Genomic DNA, 24212 nt, shown 5'->3' on the forward strand with positions numbered 1-24212 from the left:
GTTTTTCCTACAAATGTCATTTAAAATCTGGTTACTGTAGTAAAACCGTGGTACATTTTGTGGTTACTATGGTTTTACAACAAATACAAAAACTACAAATACACAACCATGATTAATATCAAATTATTTCAGAAAATAAATTCCCTTCCCTGTCCTCTAAGGGTCTCCGTAGTATACAGACATACAAAACACTGACGTGGAAAACTGCTTTCCTCTGTCCAACTTTCAATTTACATAGAAAATACAAAACACTTTGTTTGAAGTAAAACTGTTTAATGAACTCCAGCAGCTATAAACACCTTGCACAACACAATGAAATTGGCGATAGATGTTTTTTACAGCATATGATAAATGACAAACACAGGAACATCTAACTAACGTGCTGGCATGTTTCTTTGTGTGTTACTACTTACAAAACTGACTTAATTCACCAGGTAAACATTTATATGCTACACAAATTTAAACAGTCTGTCAATAGTATAAAAATTAAAGGCAACAGACCATCAATTAATTTAAAGACTGCATCAATTTCAATACCAAACACATTGTAAAAGTTCTGAAGTGCAAATGAATAAATTCCATTTGCAATGACGGGGAATTACAAATCTACACTGTACAAAAGAATGTCTTTATGCAACTGAGAAATACTTAGACCTGAGACCTTGTATGCAAAGCATCCTTCAGGTAATATGTTGTATTTATGTAATGATAATTATAGACAGTTTGTGCTTTTCACACTATATGCATTAAGTTTTGAAGGCTGCAATAGTGCAAGAAATTCTTCATACTGCGCTTAGAACTTTTTCTTCTGAAAACAGTCAGGATTGCAAATGCAGGACTTTATTAGTGGCACAGAGGTAAAACATGGATAAACATGGAAGCATTCATTATGACAAATATAAAACAATGAAGGAATTTGGGTAAAACAACAGACGAAACTTGTCAAAAACTTGTCCGGGTCTTATTTCTAGCCAAAAAGTTTTAAAAGAAATTATTTTCATGATAATTAAGCACATTTTCACCCAAAATTCTTGCTCTTTACTGTAATGTGTCCAGTTAATAAAATGTTTGAGTTTTTCATAATTATTATTTTTAATCATGATTCTCATTACTATAATACAGTACATTTTGTATATTAAAAATGTTGGCTTTTTATATACATATATATGTATATATATAAAAATACTGAAATACATTAATTAAAATTAGCATTATTTAAAGACCATACGTGTACAAATACTTCACAATTATAAAATAAATACAATTAAATATGATAAAAAATTTACATGTTTTACCAGGTAAATGTGCTTAATTTTCATTAAAATAATGACACAATGCTGAACAATTTGCTTCACTGTTTTAATGCAAAATCTTATTTTTGTTTTTATTTTTTGCTGTGAAATGTGACCCTGACATGTTCTTTACAGATGGAAGTCACCCAAATACATTGTAAACATGTTTTCAACATGACATCAGCATTCAAATCGTGTTTATGCTCATACGTATAACTTTTGGTGTTTAAACTAAATATAAAACCATAAAACATTAAGAGTAGGTCTGTAAATGTTTGGCATCAGACCTTTAGCAATAAATGTAAGCAACTCGTTTTCATAAATCAATTTAACCGCAGCTAGAAGCATCAAATGAGCAAACTGTGTTCTGCACGTACAGTACGTTACAGAAATCTGTTGCTAGCTGGCGTTGCTTTTGCATATCCTACAGATATGGCATTTTCTTCTTTTTGGTGGCAACAGCACTAAAAGCAATCATGCATTAAGTGCCCTCTGAAGTGTTCGGCCCCTGCGGTTTGCGTTTTCTCACTGAGCTCTCTGCTACCCCCTCTGGTGGCCGCGGGTCACTGCAACTGGCGGCGGTGTTTGTGATTGGAGCATCCTCTTCTGTCGACTCCTCTTCCGACACTCTCTCACTCTCGTTGTCCAGGTCAGATGTGCGTTTGTCCTCTGTGGATAAGTCTTCCACCTCTTCCTCTGAGACGTCCTCTTTTACAGTCAAAACTACAGAGACACAAAGATTAAAGTGTTTCATTTGTAGAAGTTTACAGGGCGAGTAAGATTGCACTTGGCCATCGCATAATGATTCTTAGAAAATATTTAAGTCTTGTCAACAGTTTTAAGCTTCTTAGTAGCTTATATAAAAGTTTTATCTTGGGGTAGAGCTGGTGAAATGTTCCATATCGAATAGACGTTGGCTGAATGTGGATTTTGTCGAAACTGATAATGAAAGTGATGGAAAAGTTAATTAATTAAATTCATAGGTAGGCAAGATTTTTGTAGGTATAATTATATTTCACCAGATGCGTTTTTTTTATTATTATATACAAGATATGACGTTGGAGACACGATGTGCTGACAGGGCACGTGTCCATATAGTCGTATTTTTCTTTGCATGCCCTCGCTTCAACTTAGAATGCTTGATATATCTAACCAAAATACCAAAATATGCATTGAAGTGAATTTAAAAATATTAATGAATATTGTCAATGATTTCACTTCTAGAGGCTGCTATAATACTGTAGTACCGAGTTGTTTTAACTCTAGAATTCTCCAGAGGAGGAACAGGGAGGAATGATAAAAAAAAATATATCTGCAACTATCGGCATATATTTTTGCAGATAACCATTAGTTCCAAAAAGCAACTATCGGCACCAATTAATTAGTAAAACTGATATATCGGTCTACCTCTAATTTCGAATATTGCATCTACAATTTCATTACCAGATGGAACTATAGTAACTAGAGGTAGACCGATATATCGGTTTTACCGATTAATCGTGTCGATAGTTGCTTTTTGGAACTAATGGTTATCTGCAAAAATCTATGCCGATAGTTGCAGATAGATTTTTCCCCTCATCAATAAACCTCATCTTGTGAAATATATATATATATATATATATATATATACTGTATATTAGGGCTGCAAATAACGATTATTTTCCGATTATTCGTCTTGTGCCCTGACATAAAAGGTTGTATTAAACGTGCTTACTAACAATAAAGAGGACAAAATCATCTTTTAAAAATACCTCTAAATGACATTCACTGAATTAAAGGGGGAAAATACTTTTAATATTACTGAAGTTTAATTCAGTAAAGAAATTCACTGCAAAAAATCCTATTTCCATTTACAATTGTCTAAATATCCTTAAAACAAGATACATTTACTTGAGAAGCAACATATAAGATATTTAGACTTGCTTTAAGAGAATGTATTTTGTATATGTGTATTTTTCACTTGGTTATACTTCTACGAGTGCAGTAAAGACAAAATATACTTATATTCAAGATCTATTCTCTAAAAGCAAGTCTAAATATCTTATATGCTGCTTCTCAGGTGAATGCATCTTTTTTTTTTTAAATAAAATTGATATTTTAAAATATTTGTATTTTTAATATTATATTCAACATTCTCAGATAACAATTTTTTCTTCTGCAGTATAGCTGCTAAAGAAAATGTATGTTGATTTTAAAGGAGTTTTAGACATTTATATTGGAAAACAAGCCAAAACAAAAACAAAACAAAAACGTATTTTGTTTCAGTGTATACGTCACCTTTCTGTTCACTTCAATCCATCTTTAAAAAACAAACTCTCTCTTATTAATAAAGCTGTGTTTTGCCAATTTTCTTAATGATAAGAAATGCACAGTGACACATATATTATGATTCAATAAGTCGCAAGCCATCACGTTATAATCTAGCTGCATTAAGCGCACACTCAAGGGATGAGCATCCCCGCGATAGAGTGTGCATCAGACAGGTGAAGTTTCAATCTCTCCCCCTTAGATCGGGACATATATTTCCCTCATACTTTGTGATCTACATCACCTGAAACTGTTTGGAAAGTTTAGAGTGCATCTGGACTGTGAGTTGTGTCTTCTTCCTCTCCTCAGTCAGGTGCGAGCTGCAGTGCTGCTCTTGCGCGTCATCATTAGAGTTTGATGTGATCTCATGTTACATTAAATTACATCAAACGACTATGAAAAATTTTTGTCTACAATTTTTTAACTACTAATCGTTTCAGCCCTATATATATATATATATGAACGTTACATTTATATAGCACTTTTCTGACACTACACTCAAAGCACTTTACACAGTGAACAGGACTCTCCTCAACCACTACCAGTGTGCAGCATCCACCTGGATGATGCAACAGCAGCCATAATGCACCAGTACACACACCAGCTATTGGTGGAGAGGAGAGAGCAGAGTTATAAAGCCAATTGGTGGATGGGGATTACTAGGAGGCCATGATTGAGAAGGGCCAATTTAGCTAGGACACCAGGGTTACACCCCTACTCTTTACAAGAAGTGCTCTAGGATTTTTAATGACCACAGAGAGTCAGGACCTCAGTTTAACGTCTCATCTGAAGGATGGTGCCTTTTTACAGTATAGTGTCCCCATCACTATACTGGGGCATTAGGACCCACACAGACCACAGGGTGGACACCCCCTGCTGGCCTCCCTAATACCTCTTCCAGCAGCAACCTTAGTTTCCCCCAGGAGGTCTCCCATCCAGGTATTGACCAGGCTCAGCCCTGCTTAGCTTCAGTGGGAAACCAGTCTTGAGCTGCAGGGTGATATTACTGCTGATATGTATATACTGATCAGACACAACATTAAAACCACCTGCCTAATATTGTGTAGGTCTCCCTCGTGCTGTCAAAACCGTGCCAACCCGCATCTCAGAATAGCATTCTGAGATGCTATTCTTCTCACCACAATTGTACACAGCAGTTATCTGAGTTACCGTAGACTTTGTCAGTTCAAACCAGTCTGGCCATTCTCTGTTGAGCTCTCTCATCAACAAGGTGTTTCCATCCACAGAACTGCCACTTACTGAATGTTTTTTGTTTCTGGCACCATTTGGAGAACATTCTAGAGATTGTTGTGTGTGAAAACACCAGGAGATCAGCAGTTACAGAAATACTCAAACTTGCCCATCTGGCACCAACAATCATGCCGCGGTCCAAATCACTGAGATCACATTTTTCCCCATTCTGATGGTTGATATGAACATTAACTGAAGCTCCTGACCCGTATCTGCATGATTTTATGCACTGCTGCCACATGATTGGCTGATTAGATAATCGCATGGATGACTGTTGGTGCCAGATTTTCATTTGGTAATTACTAACATACAGAGCATTGTAATGAAGTCCCTGGTGTATTTCAGGCTTGTTTACAGTTAAAAGTTCAGCGTTATGCACCAAATTTGGTTATTATTAGGAATTTGGTTGCACACTAAACTGATTTTGGGATTTTATAAATGTTGGACTCTTGTAGCCTCAATGTCTGTGCCTGTCATAGTAGGGACAGATTAAGAAATGTTTCATTCTATAAATCGATAAAAAAATAAATAAATATTGGCCAATTAATCAGTTATCGCCCTTTTCCCCCACCTTGGTTAACGGTATTGGCAAAATCCACTATCGGTCGACTTCTTGAAGTAACTGTTAATCAAGTACAAATTTATCAGTTATAAAACAACCAAGATTTACCCGGCATTCTTGGAAGTGAGTTTTAAATCTCAATGTCGTTGATACTGAAAGTAATTTAGTTACTATCACTCCACTAAATAAAAAGATGCAAAATAGAAACTTTCATAAGTCAATGATTATAATGATGTTTACAAATGCTGATTTCCAACCAGTTTAGTTTGTTAGTTGACAAATGTTGAAATCGTGCAACGCTGCAATTCTTTCAGTGCTACATAATTTAATATTAATATCTGAATTGTTGACTGAACTCATCTAGCACCAAGCTGTATTAGTTCTGCATCTGCTTAGCAAACTATTAAACAATGCATTCAATTTCAATTCACTTTGGTAAAAAAATTGTTTTGTGCTTTAGCCCCTATTGTATCCGTTATTATTATTATTACTATTAGTATTATTAAGGACCAAGCACTGAAGGTGCATAGCCCCTATTGTATCCGTTAGTATTATTAGGGGCCAAGCACCAAAGGTGCTGTGGCACCTATTGTTTTCGTTAGTATTATTATTATTCCTCCGCAATGGGAGTCTATGGCAGCCCATAGAATCGTACATAGGAAAATGCTGAAATTTGGCATACTGATAGGAGTGGTCATGAATAGCCCCCATACCAATTTGGGGTCTCTAGGACACACTCTATAGCACCACTACTATGTCAATAATTTACTTTGCAGTTTTTGAACCGTTTGTCCTAGAGACACAATTCTTGTTGTGTCTGATTACTCTCCTCCTGATGATTCCAATGGACCCCTTATATTAAAACTCCACCCATTACTATGGCCACCATCATGGATTATGTCATTCATCATTTTTAACTTTTGCTCCTTCAAACTTTGCCTGATTTGCACACAAAATGGCTCAAAATAATTTCCAGACCGAGCCGCACAGAATGAATAACACAGAATTTTGATATCTGATTTTGTTGAAAAGTTATGCAAACACATATTTAACGAGGTGGCTGTGAAAAAGGATTTGAGGCTGTATCTCGGCAAAGCTGTATTCTATCGAAACAAAACTTGGTTTGCCTCATGAGGACCATGGTCTTGGGGCACATGTAGAGTTTCGCCACAGCACCACCTATGGGTCAAGAATTGTGAAAAATTGCTTTTTTTGCACGTAACTTTTGAACTGTATGTCCTAAAATCATGGGGTTGGTGTCTGTGAATTACTTAGGTCATGCGGATTTTTTTCTCATATCGGCATACTGCTTCTCCACCATATTGACACTTATTACAAAATAATATATCTTTTAAATACATTGTCGGATTTCAAAGAAAATTGGTATGCATCATCGACATCATGTCTTGATGATACTTGAGCAGTTTGGAGACAGCGCCATCTATAGTTCATCAATAAACCATACTTGAGTGGTTCAGTGTGTTAAAGCATTGATTTATAGTTTGAAAGGTTGTGCGTTTGATTCCCAGGTGGACCAGTGTGAGTTGATGTTATACTGTACTGGAGATCTTTGTGTTCTTTACTGAATAGTTGCAGGGCTTATCACAGATCATTTCTGTTTGAAGGTATACTTCTTGTTCTTTGTCTAGGTGTTGTTCTTCTGATATATGAGAGTGATATCTTTTGAAAGAATTGAGAAGTTTGCAGACAGCGTCACATATAGTTCAAAAGAACATGGTCTGTTTAGCATGGTTATCATGCTACATGCTTTGATAGCTTAGCATGCTAATCGGTTAGCATGCTAACTGTTGGGTTTTCTGTCTTATACGGCTATTTGATCAAAATGCTATCCGTATGCAACATTAGTTTAACATGCTAATCAGATAGCTTGCTAATCAGTTAAATACATCATGACCAGTCTGTTTTTTCTTTCTGCTGTGTTGATATCAGCCATTTTGGCTTTCCACTATTTTGAATACTTTTTTTTTTTTATTATTCAAAACTTGCTGACTCTCAGCTTGGTATGTCTCTTCAGCAACTGTAAAACTGTGGCACAGCAGCCAGTAAACCATGTTTTTGTGCTCTGGAGATCAAGAGATTGGCGGTTCGAGACCAGCTTGAGGCAAGTTACAAATTTATTTTAGTATTTGCAAAATACATTATGACAGGTCTGTTCTTTCTGCGTTTGATATCAGCCATATCGGCTCTCCACCATTTTGAATCCTTTTTTTTTTCATTCAAAACTTATGACCCTAAGCTTGGTATGTTTCTTGCACCTGTGGCAATGTGGTCCAGAGACCAGCTTGGGGCAAATGGAAAAACATTGAGTAACTGCAAAATACATCATGACCAGTTTGTTCTTTCTTTCTGTTTTGTTTGATATCAGCCATGTCAGCACACCACCATTTTAAATACATTTTTTATTCAAAACCTGCTGACTCTCGGCTTGGCATGTCTCTTTAGCACCTGTGAAACTTTTCTGTTTCTCTAAATTTTTTGGTGATTTGTGAAGTAGCATGAGGATGCTTTGAATGATATATTCATGCAATGTGTTGTGCTTATTATGGTGTAATGCTTCCCATAACGGATATTTTGAATTCTGTTTACTGAAAGTTTGCTGGGCTTTTCCCCAAGCAAAGATTTATTTTATCCTTTGTTGAAAAGTTACATGAATATAAAGTTGATCATGGTAACAGCTGTGTTCGACTGTGATTCCTCTAAGTTTGGTATGTCCCTCTGTTGACTGGCAATCTTGTGACTGTGTGGTGCAGTGGATAGCACGCTGAAATGTGGAGCAGAAAGTTCTGGGTTCAGATCTGTCCTGGAGTGATGTGATATGTGTTTGCTCTGTGAGATCTTTGGGTTGTGCTTGGTCTTGTGCAGTGGCTGTAATGTTGGTGTTTGGCACCGTAATTGCTGTTTGCAGCTATATTTATGACTGGATTCAGTCATTTAACTAGCAGAAATCATAGGGCCCTACATGTGGTGTACTCGTATTGTTCATATATTATTGAAAATTAATTCACATCTTGAGGTGTAAAGGCCACATCACCATGCTACCACATCAGATTACATTTACATTTGGCAGAGTGCCCTCATTACAGGGACAATCCCCCTGGAGCAACCTGGAGTTAAGTGCCTTGCTCAAGGACACAATGGTGATGGTTGTGGGGATCGAACCAGCAGTGCTTTAGTCCACTACGCCACCACCACTCGTTATTGTGCACCGATTGTGAACTCATTTAAAAAAAACGTTGTCTAAGGTTTACAGCTCAAGTGTTTTTGTAGTTAAAACAACAGCAGTGTTAGAACGAAAAAAATCATACTTTTCACTGTATAAATACTTACACTATTTTGTCGGAGCAAATCAGCAGATGAGCAGAGAATGTACGTGACAGGGCTTCGCTTATAACAGTCAACATTGAAGTTGTTTCACAATCTGTAGCCGCCGGCAATGAAAAAAACTAGTATTTGTGTATTTGACACCTATCCCGACTCCCGATCGTTACTATGTTTTTGTACATGTAACAAAAACCATGTTAGCCAAACAGTCAAAAAGTTTTATTATACTTAAATATTTTCCATGACTTTTCCATGACTGGAAAACTGCATTGCAAAATTCCAGGTTTTCCATGACGCGTGGGAACCCTGTGCATACTGTGCCCAGTATACATGCTGCATACTACTTTCTTTCAAAATCAGTATGTAGTATTGAACTAAGTATGCCATTTAAACATAACAAAACTCAGGAACATTTTAAATGCTTTATTTTTAAAGAGGGCAAATCTTGAAGCAGTACCTCTTTATTTTCTAGAACTTTCCTGGTTTTTAAATGACATTAAAGGAATATTCCCAGTTCAATACAAGTCGAGCTCAATCGACAGCATTTGTGGCATAACACTGATTATCACAAAAATGAATTTCGACTCATCCCTCCTTTTCTTAAAAAAAAAAATCTGGGTTACAGTGAGGGGTTAGTTAATGGGGCCAATCCGTAAACATTAAAATACTCAGTTTCAAAAGTATAGACACAAGACGTAAACAATATGTGTGTAAACATGATTTTAGTGTGATAAAATCGCTTACTAGCCTTTTCTGTGTAAAGTTATAGCCAATTTTACAACTTTGTAGCCATGATGATGTAAAGTCAACAAATTACGATTTAAACAGTTCAAATAATACACAAGTTTTATGCTCTATAACATTATAAGCTTCGAATTTCTGACTTTAAACCATCCAAAAAAATGGCCCGTTTACTTCCATTGTAAATGTCTCACTGGAACATCGATTTTTGCTTCTTTTAAAGAAAAGGAGAGACGAGTTGAAATTAATTTTTAGGTAATAAACATTATGCCACAAATGCTGTTGATTGAGCTTAGCTTGTTTTGAACCCGGAATATTCTGGTAAGAACTCATTTTATAATAAAACATGTATAGTTTAGTGTAAATATTGTATAAATGACTTTTCTTATAGTGTTTCTGCATTTACCTGTTATGTTTTCTTTGCGCTTTGGTCTGGATGGCCAAATGCAGTCAGCAATCAACACCAGCATCTAATGGAGAAAGTTGAAATGAAACTGAATCATTAATTCAACTCAAGCAGGAAGTTCACTTTTAAAAGTTTGATTTGTGATGTGAGAACCGCCCACTGAATCCTCAAAAGAGCCGCAGAATCCACCAGCATTACACAACTCACAGTTGTATAATGTAGAGCCATCTTCATTTCAAAATTGATTATATAATTCCTTCTGGTGCAAGTTATGAAGTATCTAAATGTGTGATCTGCTTCATAGAGCGCTCACAGTAGATGAAGTCAAGTGCACTTTGACGCTTTACTAAATGTGAGGAAATACTCTTTTTAGATCTGTACAGTCAATGTATCATCCATGGAATAATTTATGCATGAGATACTTTCATGCATATCACTTTGTACAGTAAAAATGAATAATACATTTATCTAAGCTGTGTTTTTTAAACTTACCAGGCCGAGCACTAGTCCCATAAAGAGTGTAATGATGGCAAATATCACGTAAGAGCCCCATGAGGGAATGCCCAGTGTATTAGTCAGGTAAGTGTGGATTTGCTGTGTTAAATGGACAAAAAGAGTTAATATTGAGATAAAAAAAAAAGCTCAATTTTGGAGTACATATACATTTCAAATAAGCAAAATTGGATATATAATATATAAGCTTTTGGTCTAAGTTCTGTTCGGAGAAAGTATAGATTTGTAGTCATATAAATAACAAACCAGTGTGACATTATTTCTTATATGGAACACAAAAGGAGAGATTTTACAGAATGTTTTTACACTGCTCTCTTCTATTGACCTGTTTCAGTGACATCACTTTTCCCCTGTAGCCGCCATATTTGTGACCATCAGCGGGAGAAAACAATGGAGGTGAATGGAAAAACATCCTTAAAACGATATATAAAAAAACCATCAAATAATGCTTTTGATCCATGCAAAGTCCCAGGAAAGGTGTATACAGGTCTGAGGTCAGCACAAATATTTCCAAATTTGACTTTAGTGGACATTTAAATATATTTTATCCACGATTAATCTCCGTACGCCGGCGAGTCTGACGTGTGACCGGCGAGTACACACGCCGTAAATATCTCCCATTCAGAAGTTACAAATGTTTGTGTTGATTTCTGCTCTTTGATCAAAATATTACAAAACAGGGCCTGGGTAGCTCAGTGGTAAAATACGCTGGCTACCACCCCTGGAGTTTGCTAGTTCGCTAGTTCGAATCCAGGGCGTGCTGAGTGACTCCGGCCAGGTCTCCTAAGCAACCAAATTGGCCCGGTTGCTAGGGAGGGTAGAGTCACATGGGGTAACCTCCTTGTGGTCGCTATAATGTGGTTCGTTCTCGGTGGGGCGTGTGGTGAGTTGAGCGTGGTTGCTGTGGTGGATGGAGCCTCCACATGCACTATGTCTCTGTGGCAACATGCTCAGCAAGCCATGTGATAAGATGCACGGGTTGACTGTCTCAGATGCAGAGGCAACTGGGATTTGTCCTCTGCCACCCAGACTGAGGTGAATCACTATGCAACCACAAGGACTTAGAGTGTGTTGGGAATTGGGCATTCCAAATTGGGAGAAAAAATCCCCCCCCCCCACCCAAAAAAAATATTACAAAACACCTGTGATGATCCCATCTTTATGAATGTAAGAGCTGCTTTTAAATCATGAACAACATAACATCATCTTATGTGCATTTCCAGTTTAATTGTGTTATAAATATAGCAGACATGTGTATAGATAGCTGACAAAGGCCATGCTCTCTCTCATCGCTGCTTGACTTTGGCGAAATGAAGCCATGTGTCACTTAAAAGATCAAACTTTATTGAAAGAAAAATGACACTTTTCACAGAACAGTATCACCTTTTCAAGATTTATAAATAGAAACAAAATGTTCACCGGGTTTTGCCGTATCCCGCAGCACACTGAAGGTATCTGGAGTTTTGGTCACAAACATGGCGGCGCGGTCATACAGTTACGTCACATGAAACAGGTCAATACACTGAAAGTAAACAACAGTGAGCATTGGTTGTCAAAGCATTACTCTTGTGTTGCACAGAGCAATGTCATAACATGAAGTTGAGTAAATGATTACAGGATTTACATTTCTGGGTGAACTATAGAAACAATAATTTCTTACTCTGATCCACACAGACAGCCGAAACAGAGTAGCCATTCCTGACATCCTGTTAGTGAACAAAATAGTTTTAAATTAAATGAATATATCTGCTTTTAAGTCTCGTCTAAAAACACATTTTTTAGACTTGCATTTACCACTATGTGATCCTGTATATTGAATGTTTGTATTTTATATTTTGTGAAACACTTTGTGCCGTATTGCTAAAAGGTGCTATACAAATAAACGTATTATTAGTTACTAATAAAATTATCATATTTTGTTTAAATATGAGACATCTGAGCCACTGACCTCAAACCATGTACTTTTATTTACTGCAACAGGTCTATGTGTTTCATACGTGAAATAACGTGTGAAAGTGAAGAATTTAGGACATACATATATTTCTATTGCATTAAATAATATAATTAAATATAATATAATCAGGTTGGCTGAGTTCCAAAAACAACAGCATACATGTAAAGTTAGGAGATATTTTAATATTAAAATATCATTTTGTATGTCATTTTATCCCTGTGCAGTATTTTCCAAGTTTTTAAAGCCTTAAAGAAAATCATATATCCCTATTGTAATATATGATTTCAAGTTAAAGGGTTAGTTCACCCAAAAATGAAAATTCTCTCATCATTTACTCACCCTCATGCCGTCTCAGATGTGCATGACTTTCTTTTTTTAGAAAAAAAAAAAAAAAATACACTGCAAGTGAATGGGGTCCAAAACTTTAAAGCTCAAAAAAGCACATAAAGGCAGCATAAAAGTAATCCATTCGACTCCAGTGGTTAAATCTATATTTTCAGAAGCAATATTATAGGTGTGGGAGAGAAACCGATCAATATTTAATTTCTGTTTTATAATAAATTCTCCTCCCTGCCCAGTAGGTGGCAATATGCACGTAGAATGCAAATCATTTAAAACAAAAGAGGAAGAATGTGGAAGTGAAAGTGGAGATTAACAGTAAAAAAAATATATAATAGTGATCTGTTTCTCACCCACACCTATCACATCACTTCTGAAGGCATGGATTTAACCACTGGAGTCTTGTGGATTACTTTTATGCTGCCTTTATGTGCTTTATTGAGCTTCAAAGTTTTGCACCCCATTCACTTGCATTGTATGGACCTACAGAGCTGAGATATTCCTCTAAAAATCTTCAATTGTGTTCAGCAGAATAAAGAAAGTCATATACATCTGGGACGGCATGAGGGTGAGTAAATGATGAGAGAATTTTCTTTTTTGGTTGAACTATCCCTTTAAATATGAATAAATGAAGTCTTAAGGTGTATGTGTATTAAGCAATTTGTAAGACTATAAATCGTTGTGACAAGCCCTAAAACAGACCACAAAATCATTCATTGCATTTGTCTGTATGACAATTAATCATCAGCCGAATTTCATAACAGTGACAACCCTAGTTTAAGTAAAAACATCAGCACATTTTTAAACAGTAATTGTATTATTTACAGCAGAGAGGACGGTGATTTCCATCCTGGTACAGGTTCAACTGCCGCCCACTTCCTCTCCACAACATATGCTTGAATGTCTTCAATAGTCCGTGCTGATACATATTTCCGGAAATTTCCGTCTTTAGCACTGCAGTACAGATAGATAGTTGACAACAGATATAATCTTTGGCATTATTTAAAAAAATGCAATACATGTATAATTCATAAATATAACATTTATTCTAATAATCATTCCTATGCAATTTTAAGTAAAACTAGACAACATTTTATGGGCTTAAAACAATGGTTTCTTTCTAACACCTGAGAGAATTTAGAGACGCATATAAATGCAGTCATTTGTGGACTTACTGAAAAATAGTGGGCAGTATTGTAACCAGAAACCTCCCACTCAAACCTGCGGAACAAAAGAAGAGAGAAAGAATATGATAACACAGAAATCCAGGTAAAAGAGCGAGCACATCCTATACCCGTCGAATAAAAACCCTTCGGCATGGGGAGGCGGTATATTCTCTATAACTGAACAGTAATAAGAAAAAATCCTGACAGTAAGAGGCGTTTTCTCCCGGCAGCTGAGATTTCCAGAGAACACACTCTTGTATTCAGTTCGTATAGAAGAGAAACTTCAAAACCCACTGCAGGTGGAAGCAGCTATTTGTGGAATCACAAGACCTTCATTACAGAGACTTGATTTACACGGGCATCATTACTGGGTTAAATGCAGCGGCAATCTTTGCCTGCCTTTAAAATGCAATTACTGTTCAAAGGGGATTGTCTAACCAGCTCGGGATACTGTGTAATAGTGTTAGTGATAAAGACTTTCATCTCCTTGTGATGTCACTTAATGATGGTACAAAAAATGTGGCTACTAACAAGTGGACATTTTTAAGGGTCAATCTTAAACGCATCAGAACAGATTTCAGACTCGCAATTTTGCCAACTTATTTACAGGCAAGAACCTCTCACATTTCCTTCAGGAAAAGTAAAAATCTAGCTCTTTTTGAAGTCTCTCTGTAATGGACTTAATTTGAGCCACATGGCAAATGTTGAAGGAAGTATGCAAAGCGTGCTATCTACAGAAAGAGTTCAGTTAACAGGGACGTGCATAACACATTTCTATAATGCCAGACATCCATGATGCACTGATGTTCATCAGAATATATGCTAGGGTTGGGACGACATGGTTATCTCACGATTCAGTTCAATATACGATATGAGGTTCACGATTCAGTACAATCTCGATTCGATATAATAACACTTAAATGACAAAATATTACAGAAAATTGTTTATTTTCTGAAAAAAATGTTTGAGCAAAATACTCATTATATTTTCTCATAAAAATAAAGTTCTTTAATACACAATATAAATGCTCACAGTTTAAATAAGAGTTGCCCATATACCTTTCTCTGTAAGAAAAGATTAAAAAAAGTATGTGAAAGTGTATATTTATAGTTGAATAATTTGTTTGTTGTCATTGTTATAAACAAAATATAACTTTGTAAAAATAAAAATAAAATTCTACATTATATTAATTACAATTATATAATGAAACTGTATATATAATATTGACATGAGATAACGATATTTGAAATAATGTTGTGGCAGACCTCGGCCTTTCTTATGAAGGAGGAAGTGGGAGCCGGGTAAACATCCAAACGTAAGACATTTATTAAAATCTAATTTCAGTGTGACACAAAATAAAATTGCTTTTCAGCACACAATCCTCGACCCACACACACACATCTCCGTGTGTCTCTCTCACTGTTGGCTTTTCAGCCCAACGTGGAATGCACACGTCACTTGGCTGCATGTGTCACTCTCTCTCTCTGTGTCTCTCCCAACCACTGCGGCTCCGACTAACACCGTAATCACCAACAGCTGCGAGAGATAATTCGCCCCAGGTGTCCATCCCGGCCTCGCTCTGCACCGTCTTCCCCTGGCCACGCCCTGCTTGCCACAAATGTGTACAATTTACAAGTAATAACATTTGAGTTTACATTCATTTGTTTAAATAAACGCTAAAAAGGTTACTGTCACTTTAAGAGTTCAATGAGCGGCTCACAGTGTTCCGGTTCACTGAACATCAACGAGAATCTCTGGGTTTCTTTAGCGCATCCATGCTGTGTGAGAATAAAATGAATATTTCTTTTTACTTTTTTATCTGACTGTAAAGAACAGAAAGGATATTAAGACAAATTATTCAATGAAAGTGGAGTCGCCTCATCTTTGATGGACACACATTACACGGAGGAAACGATCCGCTTTAATCTCAAGCACTTTTCTTCAAAACAAGGTGATTTTCAGGTATTCCAGTACTTACATTTCTAAAAGCTAATTTCAAGCACTTTAGGGACCTTGTGTGAACCCTGTAAACAATGTAGAAAAAAGTGCAGTAGGGGTAAAATCAAGCGATAGAGAGATTATGATGTTTGACGGGTCATTTCATTTATGATCACATGGACAGAAAACAATGTTGCAAATTTCAAAATATCGAGTTATGCCATGATATGGTTCATCATTTGTTTGGTTCGCAATATACTGAAATTCGATATATTGTCCCATCCCTACTATATGCAAAGGAAAATTTCACACAATTGATAGAATGTACCACTCACACAAAATTATTTTCATCAGCTGTGAACAAATGTGGCTTATTCTCTCCATTTTATAGTATACGTTGTACTATTTAGTAGGACTGGGTTTTGATACAGATTTCTCGATTCTATTCTGATTCACAAGCTCTCCATTAGATTAAATTCCAACATTAGCGACAGTGTGCATTGTATATTTCGGTTCTAATGTCCATTTTGCTTGCATATGAAAGAAATTGTCTCTCAGCAAATGCTAAATTATACAAGGAACGTTATAACTTAAAATATTAATTTTCAAAAATAACAACAGGGCACAAACTATGCAGTTCAGGTGCTATTAATTTAATAAATATAATAAACAACACCACCAAAAGTAGGGATGCTCCGATCAGGATTTTTATAGCCGAAACCGATCACCAATCGTCTTGTCACCTGATCGGCCGATACCGATCCCAATCATTTCACCTTTTATCAGGATTTCTGTCATAACTGGCTATATTTAAGCTTTCTGTACACTGTCACTATTAATTTAATTTTCCTTTTCCCAGTAATATCAACTTTGCCTAGTTTTTGCTAGTATAGGATAACAAAATCTCTATTGGATATATTAAATAATGAAGATTAGTATCAAACTGAAGACAAACTGACAACCCATAGGTGCAATTAAACAATGTGACATTTTTGGTTATTGATTCATTGTCATTATTTCATATAATTATTATTATTCCTTATTTTATTAGGGGCCAAGCACCAAAGGTGCTATGGCCCCTATTGTATCCATTAGTATTATTATTATTATTATTATTCTGGCTGGGAGTCAATGGCACCCTTATGAACTGTACATAGGAAAATGATGAAAATTGGCACACAGATAGAGGTGGTCATGAATATCCCCCATACCAAATTTGGGGTCTCTAGGACATACTCTATAGTGCCACCACCATGTCAACAATTCACTTTTCTTTAGTGCATATCTTATGAACCATTTGTCCTAGAAATACAATTCTTACATCTGATTACACTCCTCCTCATGATTCCAATGAGCCCCATACATTAAAACTACGCACATTACAGTGATGTGGCAGCGGGGGCGTTCGTCCAGAGAGAAAGCACTAAGGGTGCTCACACACCTGAGGGCTATAATGTCTAACACCTGTTTCTGATTGCAGTAAGCACTGGGGAGAGCGATAAAAAGGGCCCATGCCAGAGACGAGGGAGAGAGAGCTACCTCTTGAGTTTAAGCTAAAGAGTGTTCTGCTGAAAAGCCCCTTTGAGTTGTTTATTAAAGTTATACCTTTGAGTTGAAGCCCAAGTTTCCTGTGTCCTCCTTTCCCTCCCTTCCTTCAATGTTACACTGGTGCAGAAACTTGGGAGAATTGGAAGAAATATGCAGGCATGGAGTCCTCGCAGTTGGTGGAAGTCATCAAGTCCCTCGCCAGTATGCACCATGCACAACATCAGGCCCTGTTTGAGCTACGCCAGGACCAGGATCGCCGATTCCAGGCGGTGCTCCAAGCTCAAGCAGAGGACCGGCACGTGATCCGGAGCCTACTACACTAGGAGAAATCCTCGGCCGCGACCCTGGTCCCAGCAGCCCCAATACCCCCGGTTGCCCTCATGAAGATGGGGGCAGAAGATGATCCCAAGGCCTTCCTGGATCTCTTCGAGAGGACAGCCTAGATCTGGGGCTGGCCATGTGCTCAGTGGGCAGCCAGACTCATCCCACTGTTGTCTGGGGTATCTCAACTCGCGGCGCAACAACTACCGGCGGCAAGTCTCCTGGAGTATGATGATCTGAGGAAGACCATCCTGCAGCGGGTCGGTCGCAGCCATGAGCAATACCGACAACTCTTCAAGTCGATGAAGATGGATGGGTGCGGCCGCCAGTTCACCTTCACTCAACAGTTCCGGGACGCCTGCCAGGAGTGGCTGCTGGCTGAGGACCGCGACGCCGAGGGAGTCATCGATCTCGTGGTGCTGGAGCAGCTTATCCGTCATCTAACGAAAGGAACGGTGGAGTGGGTCCAGTGCCACCATATGTCGGTGTATCAGAGGGCGAAAGAGGCCCTCCCACTCTCTCTTTCTCTTCCCTCCCCTTTGTCAGATTTAAAAGAAATCTGGTATGCATCATTGACATTATGTCCTGAAGATAATTGAGCAGTTTGGAGACAGTGCCACCTTTAGTTCAAAAGATAACCTACACTTGTTTGCTGACTCTAAACTCTGGATGACTCTTCACTATTGTAGAGCCATGGCAACCAAATGGCTCAGTCTATTAAACACTTGATTATAGCTCCAAAGGTTGTGGGTACGATCCCTGCCTCTGCAAGTCATGCAGTAGAAATGTCTGTAGTTCTGATTTTATATTGCGCTTACTGGGTTGCTGGTGTTTTCCACATGAATACAAAGTTGCCATTCTCTGTGGTGCAGTGGATAGAGCATTGACTTATGGAACAGAAAGACATAGGTTCAAATCTGTTGTGTGTGTGTGTGCATGCGCATGTTTGTTCATTTGTTCTTTGGGTTGTGCAGTGGTTTCCATGTTGGTGCTTATCGAAGCAAATTTAAAATTGTATCTGTTGAAAAGTTATTAGTTGATTATGATGAGTGCAATGCTTGGCTGTGTTGCTCTAAGATTGGTATGGCCCTTTGGTGACTGATAAAGTTGTGTCTCTGTGGTGCAGTGGATTGTTCCAGTGGCTTGTTCTCTGAACTGTGGACAAGAAAGTCCTAGGTCCTGTGGTGTTTGCTTGTTCTGTATATCATATATGCTCTTTGGGTTGTGCAGTGGTTGCTGTGCTTGGCCCTGTAATTGCTGCTTGCAGCTATATTTATTCCTCCCCAATGGGAGTCTATGGCAACCCATAGAACCATACATAGGGAAATGATTAAATTTGGCACACTGATAGGGGTGGTCATGAATAGCCTCCATACCAAATTTGGGGTCTCTAGAACATACTCTATAGCGCCACCCACCACCATGTCAAAAATTAACTTTTCATTTGTGCATATTTTTTTAACCTTTTGTCCTAGAGACACAATTATTTTTTTGTGATTACTCTCCTCTTGATGATTCCAACAGACCCCTTACACTAAAACTCCGCTCACTGCAATAGCCGCCATCTTGGATTATGTCATTCATTGTTTTTTCACTTCTCCTTCTTCAAACTTTGCTTGATTTGCACACAAAATGGCTCAAAATAATTTCCAGACCGAGCCGCACAGAATTAATAATAAAGAATTTTGATATTTTACTTTGTTGAAAAGTTATCAGGGCTCCAGACTAAAAAAAAAATGATTTAGGAGCCATTGGCTCCTAAATTGAAACATTAAGGAGCCAAATGGCTGTTTTTAGTCGCCAAATCATATAATTGCTCGATTTAAATTGCTGTTCAGAAACAAGAGAGAAAGCCGAAGAAAAGGAAGACAGCTGATAACCCATTAATCAGAGGTTTAATAACAGTATATATAGTTGAGAAGTTAAGTTTGCATTCCCATTTGTCTCATAAATGTTCACACCCCTTTCATAATTTATACAAATATAAGAGATAAAATATTTTTTTTATTTAATACTGCTCTTCACAATATACATTACAGATAATTACATAAAGTATAGTATGCATATAGTAGTTTGTTGTTATTCTTGAGCATCAATGAATGTTTGCACCTTGTGTAATAGTTGTTAACAAGTCCCTCAACTGTCCTAAGTGTCAAAAGCTTGATCTCATATATATATATATATATATATATATATATATATATATATATATATTACAATATAGACCTTATTCACTGTAGCGCCATCTTTGATTTTTAATGGGAATGACAATAGGGCTGTGAGGGATAGACTTACGATCCCTTCCATGGTCTTTACTGCAGTTTAAAGTGTCTTTGGATCATTCCGCCGAGAAAACATTGATAAAATATCTGTCCAAGAACAGTTTGTATACAAAGAACTCCAGACAACATGAATTGTGGAAATTCAGATGTGATCTAGGAGCTTTATACAGCTTTACACCGTTCGTGCCATTGAAGAGATTGTACCTCTATCCCTCACAGCCTCATTGTCATTCCTATTAAAAATCAAAGATGGTGCTAGCATGAATAAGGCCTATTTCCTTAGTCTTTTACTGTTTCCAGATGGCCCAGACACAGAGACTACAAGAGTGCAAACTGAATGAAATCCCAGATGCAGTTTATTGTGCTACTCCAATCCCAATCAAAAAGTGGTACACAATAAGGGACTTTTAATTATAAAGAAGCCCGAAATACACATGGGACTCTTATTTTGAAAAGTCTGCACTCCCAGTTGTGAGCTCACTGACGGCTGATTCGCTGAGAAAGTGAATCTGATTCAAACTGCTAACCTGAGCTCCTGAATTCAAACCCTCAGTTCTTTTCGGGTGATTCATGAAAAAGATCCCGTTCAAAAGAGTCATTTGGTCACGACTCTCTCGCGCTGGGTTTGTTGTTGTTGTTGTGTGCGGTGCAGCGAGCTCATCACCACAACAGAACGGGTGAAAAGCGACGCGAGACACACTGGTGCTCACTCTATAGATGTATTCAATAACTCACAAGATCATATCTGACGAAACCGCATATGAATGCACACAACCTGACTGTCGCCAGTGGAGACTAGATTTTAAATTATAGTGGCAATAAATTATTTTTGGTTGCATTTGCGACCATTTTAGTCGCAGTTTGGAGCCCTGAGTTATGCAAACACATTTAATGAGGTGGCTGTGAAAAATTATTTGAGGCTGTATCTCGGCAACGCTGTATTCTATCAAAACGAAACTTGGTATGCCTCATGAGGAACATGGTCTGAGGGCACATGCAGAGTGTCACAACAGCACCACGTATGGGTCAAGAATTGTGAAAAATTGCTTTTTTGCCCGTATTTGAACCGTATTTTCTAAAATCATGGGGTTGGTGTCTGTGGATTCCTTAGGTCATGCGGATTTCAACGATACCAGTTTTTCCCATATCGGCATACACTGCCTCTCCACCATATTGACACTTATTACAAAATGATATATCTTTTAAATACATTGTCAGATTTCAAAGAAAATTGGTATGCATCATCGACATCATGTCCTGATGATACTTGAGCAGTTTGAGACAGCGTCACCTATAGTTCAAAAGATAACCCACACTTGTGTGCTGACTCTAACCTCAGGAAGTCTCTTTGCCACTCAACAGACATATCAACTGAATAGCTCCGTATGTTAAAGCACTGATTTATAGTTCAAAAGTTTGTGGATTTGATTCCCAGGTGGACCAGTGTTAGAGTTGATGTTATACTGAACTGGAGATCTTTGTATTGTTTGCTGAATAGTTTCAGGGCTTATCACAGATAATTTCTGTTTGAAGGTTTACTTCTTGTTTTTCTTTGTCTTAGTGTTGTTCTTCTGATATATATGGGAGTGATATCTTTTGAAAGGATTGAGAAGTTTGGAGACAGCATCACATGTAGTTCAAAGAACATGGTCTGTTTAGCATGGTTATCATGCTACATGCCATGATAGCTTAGCATGCTATTCGGTTTTCTGTCTAATAAGGATATTTGATCACAATGTTATCCGTAGGGCAACATTAGCTTAGCATGCTAATCAGTTAGCATGCTAACCAACACATTTGTAAGGCTATTTGATCAAAATGCTCTCCGTAGGCAACATTAGTTTAACATGCTAATTAGCTTGCATGCTAATCATTTAAATACATAATGACCAGTCTGTTCTTTCTTTCTGTTGTGTTTGATCCACCATTTTGATTACTTATTTTTTTGTTGTTTTTTTTTTCGAAACTTGCCGACTCTAAGCTTGGTATGTTTCTTTAGTACCTGTAGCAACGTGTGCTTTGGAGATCGAAAGGCTGACGTTTCGAGACCAGCTTGGGGCAACTGGAAAAACTTGGAGTAATTGACTTGTGAAGTAGCGTGTGGTTGCTTTGTATGTCATATTCATGCAGTGTTTTGTGCTTACTATGGTGTAATGCTTGCCATTTAGGAGATTTTGAATTCTGTTTACTGAATGGTTGCTGGGCTTTTCCCCAAGCAAATTTTTATTTTCCCCTTTGTTGAAAAGTTAAATGAATATAAAGTTGATCATGGTAACAGTACACAGCTGTAATTCCACTAAGTTTGGTATGTCCCTTTGTTGAATGGCAACTGTGTAGTGTAGTGGATAGCACATTGAACTCTGAAATAGTAAGTCGTGGGTTCAAGTCTGTCCATGGGTGACGTGATCTGTGCTTCCTCTGTGAAATGTTTAGTGTTGTGCAGTGTTTGCCATGCTGTTGTTTGGCCCTGTAATGGCTTCTTGCAGCTATATTTTCTATTTTATTTTTGCATTATATTTAATACATTATATTGTGGTATCTTATAATAGTATAAAGAATTATTATATTTATAAATTCATTCCCTGCCTTTTCATTTAGTTGGATGATTGTATTAATGGTTCATTTTTCACTTGATGCTGCTTGAACTTTAATGAGGGGAACACGTGCTCTTTCATGAAGGCAAGAGATGAAAGGAAAGCAGAGAAAGAGCACATGTCCCTGGACTCTACAGGTGCTACTATTGTTAATGCTGTTTAATTGGGAGATATTTAATAAGATGTTTGAAATACACATCTTAAAACTCGTGTTATTACTGAGATGGCTATGACCGGCGGAGACTGAGATGCTGCCGCCACGAACGATAATAAGGACTGTTTCAGCTCGCGTTGTTTTCCCTTTGCCTTGTCACCTGTGAAATGCTACATTAACAGTACAGTACACAAAGTTTTCATATTCGCCACACCTCTCCCACTGCATTGTTCTAAATTGCTGAATCAAGTTTGATGATCTACAACACTATGCCAGTATTCCCACCACTCCGTGATGCCATGACAGTGCTGCTGAAGTCTTAAAGGAGCCGCACGTCTTCTGCGACATTAGCGATCGGTGTATGCGATCAGCCAAATTACTGATCACCGATTGAGTCACGGTGGCCAATCGATCAGAGCATCCCTAAACAAAAGTCAAGATTTACAGTGAAAAATAAGTAACATTTTGGTCTGTTTCTCACCAAACCGATCACATAACTTCAGAAGACATGGATTAACCACTGGAGTCGTATGTATTACCTTTATGCTGCCTTTATGTCCTTTTTTGGAGCTAGAAAGTGTTGGACCCCACTGACCTCAACTATTCCTTTAAGAATCAATATCGTCATCATCCAAATGAATGCGATTAATCGGAAGATCTATATTTTTACCCAGCCCTGCAATTTAGTCTTTTGTTTTCAACTCGTGTTGCATAATGTGAAGTTGTTTTTTAATGATGTCAGACTTATTTATTTGTTATGAATAAATGACCTTATATTTGGATATACTTTCAAATGAGATTTCATTTGTAAACTATTTAATTCACTGTATTATCCAAACATAGTAACTCCCACATGTTTATATATATATATATATATATATATATTAACCATTTTATCATTGATTTTCCAGTTAAAACTAGATTTGTTTGAATATTCGAAAGAAAATTTCAACTGTGCTTGCGCATGCAAAACTTGTCAACATGCTTGTTTCATGTTTTGGATGATTGACAGAGTGTTGCTATTTGGTTGCTATGGTGTTCTGAGTGGTTTTTGCAGTAACTGCTTTGTGGTTTCTTTCTAGCCCAAGTGAAAAGAGCCCACCCCCAAGTCTCTAGATATGGCTTGGGTCCTTTCTTGCATGCAAGATTTTTTATTTATGTCCACCAGGTAAAACTGTATGTCTAATCACTTTGAAAAGTAATCAAATACATTTCCTTAAAAAGCCACATGATTTGAGGTATAATTGGTGTCTGTAACACAAACAATGCAGGATAGCATCTGCACCAAAGTTTAAGACTTAAACTTTTAGGGGTTTGTTCAAAGAACCCTGATTAACAGTAATAATAACGCTTGTCTTAAATTATAAGAATATTATATATAGCATATAATAATGGTCAAACCTGGTTGTTGCGTTACATCGACCCTGCCCACTGATATGCCCAGACTTTCACTTTGTCTGCCTAGATTCTCCCAGTCTGCCTGTAAATGTTGACACGCCGG

The 24212-nt window shown here is 37.3% G+C and overlaps 1 protein-coding gene across 1 annotated transcript in view; it reads right to left on the reverse strand.

The window, feature by feature from the left end:
* Nucleotides 1-252: 252 nt before the first annotated feature.
* LOC127455239 (thioredoxin-related transmembrane protein 1-like) overlaps nucleotides 253-24212 on the reverse strand; it is a 24662-nt gene continuing 702 nt past the window's right edge. Inside the window, exons 2-8 of the mRNA XM_051722953.1 lie at nucleotides 24113-24212; nucleotides 13883-13928; nucleotides 13533-13661; nucleotides 12075-12120; nucleotides 10394-10495; nucleotides 9902-9965; nucleotides 253-2015 (exon numbers count right to left, since the gene is read on the reverse strand). The exon at nucleotides 24113-24212 is cut by the window's right edge and continues 16 nt beyond it. Coding sequence (XP_051578913.1) covers nucleotides 1774-2015; nucleotides 9902-9965; nucleotides 10394-10495; nucleotides 12075-12120; nucleotides 13533-13661; nucleotides 13883-13928; nucleotides 24113-24212 — 729 coding nt within the window. The 3' untranslated portion in view covers nucleotides 253-1773. The remainder of the gene's footprint in view (nucleotides 2016-9901; nucleotides 9966-10393; nucleotides 10496-12074; nucleotides 12121-13532; nucleotides 13662-13882; nucleotides 13929-24112) is intronic.

This window comes from Myxocyprinus asiaticus, chromosome 17 (assembly GCF_019703515.2).
Source record: "Myxocyprinus asiaticus isolate MX2 ecotype Aquarium Trade chromosome 17, UBuf_Myxa_2, whole genome shotgun sequence".
NCBI classification, from domain to species: domain Eukaryota; kingdom Metazoa; phylum Chordata; class Actinopteri; order Cypriniformes; family Catostomidae; genus Myxocyprinus; species Myxocyprinus asiaticus.